The following is an 11,172-nucleotide window of genomic DNA, read 5'->3' on the forward strand; positions in this document are numbered from 1 at the left end:
CAGTTCGAAACCTTTGGCGCAGGAAGGTTCCGAACCGAGCTGGGTCACGACGCCGCGGCCTAACGGCGATCACCATCTTGCGGTCGACACACGAATAAAGAGTAAGTAAAATAAAACCAACTTTATTGTCGTCTAAAACAATGAAGAGTCCACAGCTTGTTGTTTTTTTTTTATCTTATACACCTTTAAAATCACAGTATTGATTTCAAACAACCCAAAGCCTATTGGGAGAACAAGTGACACTTCTAAAGCAATTTAGTAGAACAGGGATGTTTGCAGACCAACTTCCGCCAGCGTGTGGCGCAAGCGGTCCAAACAGAACCAACGAAAGAAATGCTCCAACCTATTGTATCAGTGCATTGCCAGCAAGTCAAACACAGCATGTAAAGCTTTATATTCACACCATCAATGCTACGGTACTCCCTCCCTCCCCCCCTGCCCCACCCCACCCCACTTCATAACAACGCTCACTGGAAATGCTGACACAGGTGGTTTCAACAGCAAAAGTTTACATTACATTCTGTAGCTCTGGATTGTTCCACAATAACAGTAGACACTTCTTTCAGACCCAGTATGCGATTGTGCTGCTGCACGGGAATAAAAAACAAAACAAAAGGAGAGCCAAAAAAAAACTAGTGCTGATAAAGCCAAGTGCTTTAAAACCCTTGATATAAGAATTTCTACGATATGTCAGTCTATCTTTGTGGTCTAGTTTCAACAGTCACTTCAAAAAAAAAAAAAAAAAAAAAAAAGGGGGGGGGGTGAGAACCTGCGAGTCTGTTCAGAGGAATACTGACGTTTGAAGTAACTAGCTGTTCACATTCACCCACACACATTCTTATAAAGACAACGTTTGCCGAGTGGTCCTGAACTTACACGAGTATGAGCTAAAAGGACCAGCCTAGAAGAGAAACACAGGGGCCCCACCAGAGCCTGACAACACAGGCAGTACATGAGGAGCAGGGGACGCTGCTCCACATGTAGAGGCGAGCGCTCCGAAACAAGGACGCACGACGACAAGCTTCGTTCCTGGAACTGTCTCACCAAAGCAGACGGGACTTTTACGATTCGTTTCAAGCCAAATGTCAGATACATAACTCTTTATGTAGTGTTGTGCTGCCACGTCGGCGTCTGACAGGAAAAATAAATCCAGAAGCGATCCAGTCAGATGAGCCATAATACTGAGCTAAGTCAAAAGCTTTCAGGAATAAAAACACACAAACTAACTGCAATATGCATGAATTCAAGCAGCACAAAATCCTTACTGTAATATGCATAACTGCGCAAAAAAAAAAAGGTATGAAAACAATCCCTGCTTTCATGTTCCTAAATACAAAACTTCAGTGTAACAAGAGGTCCTTTCTCTGCCGCTTTGTTCTCCTTTGAAACAGGTAAAATTGGAGTCCTCTGGAGGTGCAGGTGTAATGGAATGAGTCTTTTTGTCAATAAAATATTTTTTGTCCTTTTTTTTTTTTTTCCTTTTCTTATATACTTGAAGGTGTGGTAAGCATGCAAGCCTCGTAGAGGGAGGAGGGCCCCAGAAGGGCTGATGGATGGGCTGGTGGTGGAAGAGGGGCCCTCTTCAGGCCAGAGCTGGGAAGGCCTCCGGGTCATCCACGTTGGGAACAGACACCCCGCTGGCCTGAGGCGACAAGAGAATTCACATTTCATCTCATCTCATCTCATCTTGGCATGGTGATACAGGTGGGACTCCAGTTATACTCCACTCCTGGTGCGAGTAGCTTGCACCAGACGGAGAGATCCTAGTCCCAGTTAAAGATCATAAGGCAGCAGACTATCTTAATAATTTACAAGGCCATAAAGAGTCATTGTTATTGGAGCAATAAATGTTCCACTACGGTCAAATGTTAAATGCACTGACATGAGTGCAGCCAAACTTATCTTGACTCAGCATGACATGTGATCTAAACCGCCCAGTAGCTGCTGGCATCAGGTCACTGCTCTCCAACACCAGTCGTGCATTCAGGCTGGTGACTCTCTCCAGTGTGAGAACCTGAAGCGGACACTGTAGGTGGTGTCGACTCTACCTTTTCAGACCGTCCTCCCCCACGTGCCGTCCGGCTGCCTCCCCCACCGCGGCCTCCTCTCCCTCCACGCGCGCCACCGCGCCCGCGGCCGGGGCGTCCGAGGTCTCCGAAGTTGATTTCCAGTTGAGATGTGATGTCGTTGGCTGGTTTGCGGAAGTGATGGTCGGCGGAGTCGTCTGGGTTGGCCTGCAGCGAGCCAGTTCAGAGTTAGATGGATGTCAACAAAAACATTTATAGGGAAGGAGCCAAGGAGAGGGAGCGCCACCTTGTGGTAGACTTGCGGCTCGACTTCTGCCTCAGAAGCATCGATCAGGGCACCAACAGGTCTCTAAAGGAACAAACAGCATGAGCATTTTAGTATTTATCCATCAGCTCCAGCGACTGTTTCACTCACGTCTTCACTCTTAGACTTGTGCAGCACGTATCCCTTCTTCCACTGGCTGTCCGCGCCTTCGTTGGGCTTCCGAATGTTGAACTCCACCTTGGTGCGCTCCTTGTCCTGCATGGCCTTCCACTCGTCCAGGGTCATCTCTCTGGGGCCTTCGTTCTTCACCTCCTCCACCTCGTTCTCCCTGCGACGCCACAACAACATAAGACCATCCCAGCCAATCCTCTCGGCCCCACACACGCTTGGTAATCCTCCAGTCGAAAGGCCAATGGTCGTGTTGATCCCATTTGCACTGAACTGCAGTGACGTGCAGATTGCTACTTAAGACAGATTCTCACCTCTGCAGGAGAAGCAGAGCAAAACAGGAAGTGCCAAACACAGCAGCCTGTCGCGTCAAAACGCTAACACCATTGAACTTGTCATAATGAAATAGCATCTTAATATAGCAGTCATCTTCAGCAGAGAAGTCTGCAGTGAGGAGGAGGAGAAACAAGTGCTTCAGTACCATCAACTAAAAACAGCTTTGGTGACAGTCTGTGGCTCTGAAACTAGTCACAATAACCATAAAAAAACAAGCTTTTTGCAGCGAAACAGCGGGACTATTTACACAGTCATTTATGAATTACAAATGCCTTCACCAAACCTAATGTTGGTTTTGGTTCAGTCATTTGGACGGCAGCTTTAATCCTCACCAGCTTCCTACCACAGGTGACATCAAATTCTCGCAGGTGTGAGAGGTGTGAACGGAGCTTACTTGTTCTCTGAGCCAGCTGGAGCTTGTTCTTCTCTCTCTGGGGTGGTTTCAGCAGCCGGGGTCTGTTCAGCATCACTGAAGGCACAAGATGCTTCCACATCTCAGGCATTTCACCTTTAAAACAGCCTTCACAGCACGTCGCACTTACGGCGCTTCGTCTTTGGCGTTGGCCCAGTTCTGTGATGCTCCGGTGGCGCTGCGCTTCTCCTCGCCTTTCTGATTCCTGGGTAGAAACATCACGGATCAAAAACAAAACGCTGACAGTTTCCCACCAAAACTCAAGCCACTAAAACTAAGTCGTAGTGAAGCAAAAACACAATCCCGCAAATTCAACATCAACACTACACTGTGAACCTGAGGCTGATCTAAATATCTGTTACCAATTCACACAATCCGGTCAGGATCAGGATGTAACAGCTACAGTTGAAGGGCGACACTAGGAGCCCATCACATGAGCTGAGATGTGCTGACAGGATCTCAATATTCACACTGTGATCTGCCTTCTAACTCACAGTCGGCTGATTCTCTTCTCCAGTGAGGAAGCAATACGAGTGTGAACAACCAATCATCTTCAACATTCATGTTTCCCGAGTGACGAGACCGTAGCTAAAAAGTGAATCGCTCCTTGAATGTCAACTGAGGGCTTGAAACATTTTCTCACAGACTTATGTTTTCCTTTCCCAGCGCACAATAACAGCTTCATATTTATCAGGGTTTTCTGCCGATTCCGTCTCGTAAAAGCCGTCGATTCTGTCTGAGCAAATTGGCCTGATATTACCATGGCAACTACTGTGAGGCAGGAAAACACTCGGAGGGTTACATCATCACTGACAGGTTGAAAATAATTTGGGGGAGGGGATGCTTCGGTGAGATCAAGAAGATCTGCTTAAGCAAAAAAAAAAAAAAAAAAAAGAGTAACAAAAACGCTTGAAAAGACGGCGGAGCCACTCACGATTTTTCGTTGTTGCTGTGTCTGTCGAAGTCTCTCTTCCCGCGGGAGTCAAATCCTTCTCCTCGGCCCATTCCCCGACCTCTCCCACCACGGCCGCCGCGGCCGCCACCACGCCCCCTTGGTGGCCGGTCTCCAGAGGGCCTGACACAAAACAGTGTCAGAACTACTTGTACAATGGCATGTAGAACACTGCAAATACTCACACATACTTATCGACCGAGAACTCTCCACTTCCCTCAGGTTTGTCCTCAGAGGGCTTCTCAAAGCGTCGCTCCCTCGGAGGTCTCCGGTCAGGCCTCTTGTCAGCAGGTCGCCCCTCACCTTGACCACCTTGGTGCTGAGCACCAGGCTGGCCTTGCTGATCTGGCCTCCGACCCACCCTTCGAATACCTGTCAGAAAAAGTACACAGAAACTGCATCAATAAAACTTATTATATTAAGTTTATAATAAATATATTATACTTTTTATTCCATGAAAACCTTAGGTCTCTTAACATACCATAACCAAGCACTCGTAAAAATTCATCTAGGGAAGACAGAAGGCCAAGTGTGTTTCAAAGACATTGGTGCAATGTTGCGCATATAACCAACAATTTCAGTCAAGGAACACCATTCATCTGCACTTCATATGCTACAAGGCTCAAAACTCTATCCACCATAAAGAACGCAGACACAGAAGGGACAACTCTGAACAAAACAATAACAGACGTAGGGGCGAGTACAGCTTCACTCCTTGAAAGAAATACCATCTTTCAAAACAAAGACAATATTTTTACATTATAATTTAACTGAAGTTCTCATAACTAACTGCACTATGGCATCAGAATCTTGACAATATGAGTCACTATAATCCTGCTCCTCCAACATTTTGGACATCAGTTATAGATACTGTGATGTTGTACAAACTGAAAAGTGCGAGGCTCCAGAGTAAACAATCATACAACAACAACCACCCACCACCAAAGAATAAACTCAGACGCTCATATATATCTGCATTCAGTGCTGTTGGAAAAAAAAAGCCTATGAGATGTTAAGTCAAGTGTTGCAGCTTTGGCACGTGACACGGTGATGTAAACAACACGTGGTAGGCTCGAACCTTTATTTTGCCTCAAAATTGAAAAACACAACGTAATAGAATACAATTTAAAAAACAAAAATATGCAAGACAGCAGTAGAAAACCTGCCACACCATGCACTGAGGGGCTATGGTTGAAATGTGGCAACACCAGTCAACACCAGTCAAATGTGATTTGGACTGTCCGACCCACGTCTCACAAGTTTGCTCTTTATTCCATCACTTTCCTTGTTGTCTGTGGCGTCACGTATCAAACATGCTCCGTCGTCATGGTGACGCTTCAGTCTAAAGAGTGATTCAAAGTCTGCCAATAGCCTTTAACTGCTCTTGCTACGGACATTCAACCAGACTTTCTAGCGCCTTCTCTGTGCAGTATGAGCACATCTAGCGTGGCCTGGGCAAAAGAACCATTTGTTGTGGGTTCAGTTGGTTTGAAAGCAAACACAAATAAAAGACTGTTGGGATATAACAAGAAGGTCAGAATAGTCATTAACTGTCTTTGAGAGTCCTGTCTAACCCATGTGATGCAACAAGGCCAACATAGATTATCATCTATAGAGACAGGCCCGGAAAAGGCGCTGAAATTGCCAGATTATTCTGAAAGTATAGAACAACTCCTTGAGTGCACCTTGCAATTTGTGCCATGTTTTTGCCCACGTTTCTCAGCCCACTCTCACCTCAATAAACAAGTTGTCGATAGAAAAACGAATCACGTTGACCTTTATCAAGTAAACAAAAATTAAAAGCAGAAATCCTACCAGTCCAGAGACAGAACGAACCCTACACAACTTTATTTAGTTGGGGTCGACGGGCCCAACAGCGCTTGTCAACAACGGTCCGGCAGGTGCATCTCTCGCAGCTCTGCGCAGCTGCATCATCCTGCAGACCGCGAGTCTCCGCGCGGATGCTGCCGACAAACACTCGCGATCACAGGCTCAACTTGCAAAACGGCACCAACAGTATGAAGCCGACTTCAATAAACACGGCAGCGTCTCGCTGGAAACTTGCTCCCCTCACCTGAATCCCGTGTTGACCTTAGTGACGGCTCCATAGCGGGAGCTAACCATGCTAACATGACAGCTGACAAAACGACGGAAAACACACTCGTGTCGCTGAGGGCATCTCACCTTCCTTCTTCAGCGGCACCGGAGCCTGGGACTCTTCTTTCTTGTCGAGCAGCGGGTTCTTCCTGTCCTTCTGCGACTCCTTCTTCGGCTGTTTGGCTGCTTGAGCGGCGGTCTTGGTGGAGCCAGCAGCGGCCGCCTCCTTCTTCTTGTTCTCGGCTGCCTTCAGGATCTCGAACGGGTCGGACTCGTCGTCCAATAACTGGTCGAACCGGTTGGTTACGACGCACCCGAAGCCTTCCTGCAGGTGTCCGGGCATGATGGCGCCCCTTCTGTGGGATTCACCTCCGATTCTACGAGGCTTGATGCGTACGATTCGCTCGCTGCGGCCACAAGATGGCTGGGAGAGCTGCCTCTTCTCTTCCGGTGCGAGCACCATCCGGGACCTCGCGCGGCGCACCAATCTACACGCACGCGGCCTTCATGTTTTTATTGATATTGCGTAATCACGCGCGTTGACGTCATGCGGATAATCCGACTTTTTAAATTCAGGTTTGCCGTCACAACATCCTTCAACCGGGGCTTGAACAGAGAAGGGATCGCCGAATATAAATGTATTATTTAAGACAGAGCGCCATTTAAACTACTCGCCAATGTCACCTTGTTTAACGAAGCCATTATTTATTGCTTATTTGTTTGCACTTTAATCCCTAATGGTCATTAACTCCCACGTTATTGTCGGACACACTCTAACCTTATTTTTTCTAAATGTGGATGGACATCCATTCAAGCTAGTTAACTTACTCACTAAAATATTTATTATGTATCAGTGAGTATTTCACAATATAGCAATTTACTATATTTCATATGCAAACATTCAATTTATTTGTTTATTACTTTACTTATTTATGTATTATAATATAATACATAAACAATGTATAATATAATATAATATAATATAATATAATATAATATAATATAATATAATATAATATAATATAATATAATATAGTATTGTATTGTATTGTATTGGGGCAATAAAGCTGATTCAGAAATAAAACAAACCCAACAGTGCACGTTGAATAACAAATGCCATCCAAGCACCGGCTATTATTGCAACTGGTAACTTGCAAGTGCAGCTGCCAGGATTAAGTGGGATTTGTCCGGTTATAAAAAGCAACAACTGGAGAGTGCAGACGACGGTGGCTCGGCCCAGACTTGTTGGGTAACAGCTGGAGGAAACACATCTGCTTGTCCTCTCGAGAGCCTGTGACAGATCATTCTCAGTCCGCTGACAGGGCCAAAAACCCTTCAGTGCAAACCGACAACTAGATCGATATATTGACATCCTCATTACACGGATTCCCTTTCTCTTGTTTTATCTACTTGTATTCATGCTGCTTGTGATGGAGACACTACACTAGCTTGTGTGGTGTTCCGTGTTTTAGTTTGTAAGGTGAGATTGTGGTGTGGAGAAACACAATGTAGGTGTCAGGTGAAGAAACAGCTGATGATGGTGTATGTTTCAACATGAAAGCAGAAACCGTTCGGTGCTTTGACAAGTCTATTTTTTTCATCTTTTTTGAATACAGTAAGTTAGTAAAAATATATTTCTGTTCTATCAACCACACGTCTCCTGAATATGTGTAATAATAATGCAAAACAACATCTAAATGTTCTAGTTATTTAGTTAGAATTAATACTGAGGCAGGTGACACGCCACATTTTCCTTAAGTAAACATTTGAACGTGATGGATTAATGTATATGGAATAAAACATTATTCTTAAGCATAACAGTCAAAGGAACAGCTTCTTCCTCTCAGCCGTCAGACAGTTAAATTTGTGATCGGCCTTTGTTATTTTATTTTATTTTATTAACAGCACTTTATTTCCCCCACTGACCATGGCATTAAATTCTATTCTGATTCTGATAATGTATATTAAAGGCAGACAAATAGCGCAGCTTAACAACTATAAAGGAAGAAGATGACGTGTGAACGTTAAAGACACAGTACTGACCTCTGCTGTCCAAATTAGGAATGATACGGAAATGAACCAAAATAAATTTCCATAAAATGAAGTTAAAAATCTTAACAGTTATAAAGGACTTGTATGAAAATAGCTTAGGTGAATAATGAATTTTCCTTTGCATGAAAATCTTTCTAAATCTTCTACAAAATGGCTGAATGTACCACAAAGACGTGCTGGACTCTGCAGTGCAGGTCACTTTATTTATCAAATAGTATTAATATCTGTTCATACATGTTACATGTGAAGTAGAAATACACAAATTACATTTCCAATTGTGAGAATTTTCCCCACTATATTTCAATGGGTAAACAGAATGTTTACTCTACGTCATTGAGGATCTGGTCACAAGCGTCTTTATCCGCCTTTTGCTCAGTCACTTTCTTCCTTGCCATCTTCTCCAGCTCAAGAAGTTTCCGATAGAATATCTCAGACATGTCATCATCAATATCCATCTGAAACATGGAAACACAAACCAAGAAACATGAAGAAGAAGAAGCAAAAATGAATAGACTTTATAACTACTCACTTTTCTGGGAGCAGTGTAGCAGTTTCCCAGTCCTGATGTTAAGCTGTGATATTTTACCCTCGGGTCCAGAGACTCTGGTTTTTGACGAAACAGCCAGTGCTGAGAAGAGGAGGAGGAAGAACATGGCTGAATCCAGCTGGAAGCGCTGTCTTTAAATGAATTACTCACGACTTACAAGAGACTCTGAACCATTATAGGGTGTGAGTGTGAATGTGTTGGTGAAGACTCTTATCTGGGGAGGCAGAAAATCAATTAAATTGTGATCTGTTGATATTTTTCTTAATCATTTGGTGGAAAAAGAATCTATGAAGTCATTTGTGAAATAGATATGCAAGAAACACGGACGACAGTTACAGCTATATGCACCATTTAAAAACAAGTAAGATAAGAGAAATGGAATTAAAAATAGTGCCTCATACATTTATAAACAGATTAAATAAATCAGGAAAATGTGAAACATTAAAAAAGTAAAAATGTAATTTCAAAATGCAACATATTTTATCACTTAATAAATAAATGACAATGTAAAAAAAAAATAAATAAAATAAATCTCACTCATAAGGATTTACGTTTTGTAAGACTCTTCAGGAAGAGTGGTGAAAAAAAGTAAAGATTAAAATCTATTCACCAAATACATGATGGGCATGATTAGAGTCCAGAAGAAGGAGGGGAGAATTCCATATGTTAAATTGGTCATGACCAGTCCGGGACATATCACAGAGGAGAAAAGCCCCTGAGAAAAACAAAGCAAGTCGACTCTTACTTGTTGTAGCTGCGGTTGAACATCAAACCAGTCACTTGCATTTGTACTTCCCACAGCTCTTCACATGAAACTGGCCTGACCTGCTGGTTTTTGTGATTGTTGAGAGCCACGCTGAGCATGTCCGCAGCGTACTTCGAGGAGCTGTACGGCTCAGAGCCGTGGCTGTGCTGGATGTCTTCCAGGCTGAAGGCAGATCGGCGGGCGTTACTTGAAGAGGTCCACACGATCAGTGACTTCTGATGTGGTTGGCAAAGCAGGGGCTCCAGCTCTCGGATCTGGTCGGGCAAAAACATCAAGATTAGTCACAGCGTGAAGCAACAGAGTTGAAAATGTCAGTCTTAGCCAGTAACATGATTTCACTCATGGCTGTGTCTGAGAGCTAAAATGACATGGATCAATCGGAAACAATCCCATCATTTTTCTTTACCAGCACAAAATGACCGAAGAGGTTGGTGGCGAACACCTCCTGGAGTCCGTCTGAATTGATGCGGTCCTGCTGAGTCAGGAGACCTTCAGCCGTTGCAAACATGTTGATGACGTTCCTGCATGGCAGTCAGGGAATTACAGTCAGTTACTGTCTGTACTTGAGCCACGAGTGAAACTGACCTGGAGAACAGGCCCTTGAAGAAAGCCTTTATATCCACTTGTGGATTGGGCATAATCCCCGCATTAAGATATAAAAAGTCGATTCTGCTGTACCTGCAAATAAGCAAATACTGATGTGTTATAATAATCCAGACTGGACTGGAGTAAAGTGATAGCAGTGTGTAGCTGAGGCGTTTTAGTTCAATACTGCATCACAGTATGATGACCTTGTCTTGATCTCCTCAGCAGCAGCCAGCACTGACTGAACAGAGCCCACATCCAGGTGCAGGAGATCCACATGGGCGTTGGCATGAGAGGTCAAGAGGGCAGAGCGTGCAGCCTCGGCACGCTGCAGGTTTCTGCACGCCAAACACAGATGCAGCCGGCTGTCCTCAGTGAGGAGCCTTTCACACAGGGCCAGGCCAATGCCACTGCCGACAGGTCGGAGACAGTATGGCATTAATATATTACATATAATAGGAGCACGAAATTATTGGAGTAAGAAGACAAATAAATGTTAATAAACATTAAATATGACAAGCTGTACCAACTTGAAAAAAGAAAATAATACAACTTAAAACTTTATATATTTTATTTTTTGTTTTATTTAAACCTCTGGAGTGAAAGTATAAACACAGTTTCTTCCAGACTTCCTCCATATTTTACTCGTATTTGCTAATATCTGTTCGGTTAATAATAAATAATTAAAGGTGAATTATCCATAATAATAAGTCCATAATAAGTTCGAGCATTAGTTAGCTTACCTGTTAGCACCCGTCACGATGACAACTCGCTCCATGTCTCAGTTTTTTCCCCTCCCTGAAATCTGTACAAAAGCAAAAGTTCTGGACGTTTTTCTGGATTCGGTTACGGCCATGTACTAGCCCATCGTTCGACAGTAGATCGGGGAACCAGCCTATGTACGCGCACCGACATGGTGTGACTGGATGTCAACAAACTGCTGACCAATCAAAATCGACTTACGG

The 11,172-nt window shown here is 43.9% G+C and overlaps 2 protein-coding genes across 4 annotated transcripts; both read right to left on the reverse strand.

Moving 5' to 3' along the window:
- Window positions 1–106: 106 nt before the first annotated feature.
- Window positions 107–6,723, reverse strand: LOC128769340 (plasminogen activator inhibitor 1 RNA-binding protein-like). Of its 2 annotated transcripts, none has more exons than XM_053882987.1 (9): window positions 6,345–6,723; window positions 4,352–4,532; window positions 4,143–4,283; window positions 3,339–3,413; window positions 3,191–3,265; window positions 2,443–2,620; window positions 2,314–2,376; window positions 2,049–2,234; window positions 107–1,642 (listed from the first exon to the last, which is right to left on the reverse strand). In XM_053882987.1, the coding sequence occupies exons 1-9, from the start codon at window positions 6,718–6,720 to the stop codon at window positions 1,583–1,585; spliced, it is 1,335 nt and encodes a 444-aa protein (XP_053738962.1). In that variant the 5' UTR covers window positions 6,721–6,723; the 3' UTR covers window positions 107–1,582. The 2 variants fall into 2 exon arrangements, with proteins under 2 accessions (XP_053738962.1, XP_053738961.1); XM_053882986.1 differs by having other exon boundaries at window positions 4,346–4,532; window positions 6,345–6,721.
- Window positions 6,724–8,491: 1,768 nt separating this feature from the next.
- Window positions 8,492–11,141, reverse strand: LOC128769572 (3-keto-steroid reductase/17-beta-hydroxysteroid dehydrogenase 7-like). 2 transcript variants are annotated; one of them, XM_053883393.1, is made up of 9 exons: window positions 10,951–11,141; window positions 10,414–10,617; window positions 10,208–10,300; window positions 10,029–10,143; window positions 9,682–9,876; window positions 9,467–9,571; window positions 9,014–9,070; window positions 8,839–8,937; window positions 8,492–8,764 (listed from the first exon to the last, which is right to left on the reverse strand). In XM_053883393.1, the coding sequence occupies exons 1-9, from the start codon at window positions 10,983–10,985 to the stop codon at window positions 8,630–8,632; spliced, it is 1,038 nt and encodes a 345-aa protein (XP_053739368.1). In that variant the 5' UTR covers window positions 10,986–11,141; the 3' UTR covers window positions 8,492–8,629. The 2 variants fall into 2 exon arrangements, 1 of the variants encoding a protein (XP_053739368.1); XR_008416404.1 differs by lacking the exons at window positions 8,492–8,764; window positions 9,467–9,571 and having other exon boundaries at window positions 8,884–8,937; window positions 9,602–9,876.
- Between the last annotated feature and the right edge of the window lie 31 nt (window positions 11,142–11,172).

Source organism: Synchiropus splendidus, chromosome 13, assembly GCF_027744825.2.
Source record: "Synchiropus splendidus isolate RoL2022-P1 chromosome 13, RoL_Sspl_1.0, whole genome shotgun sequence".
NCBI lineage: Eukaryota > Metazoa > Chordata > Actinopteri > Syngnathiformes > Callionymidae > Synchiropus > Synchiropus splendidus.

Coding starts and splice junctions, on each gene's coding strand:
- LOC128769340 (XM_053882986.1), bottom strand. CDS start 6,720: ATGGTGCTCGCACCGGAAGAGAAGAGGCAGCTCTCCCAGCCATCTTGT. Junction 3,266..3,338: donor AACGCCAAAGACGAAGCGCC/GTAAGTGCGACG, acceptor TTGTGCCTTCAG/TGATGCTGAACAGACCCCGG. Junction 2,377..2,442: donor ACAAGTCTAAGAGTGAAGAC/GTGAGTGAAACA, acceptor TTGTTCCTTTAG/AGACCTGTTGGTGCCCTGAT.
- LOC128769572 (XM_053883393.1), bottom strand. CDS start 10,985: ATGGAGCGAGTTGTCATCGTGACGGGTGCTAACAG. Junction 10,618..10,950: donor ATCGTGACGGGTGCTAACAG/GTAAGCTAACTA, acceptor ACCTGTCGGCAG/TGGCATTGGCCTGGCCCTGT. Junction 9,877..10,028: donor TCTTCGGTCATTTTGTGCTG/GTAAAGAAAAAT, acceptor TTGCCCGACCAG/ATCCGAGAGCTGGAGCCCCT.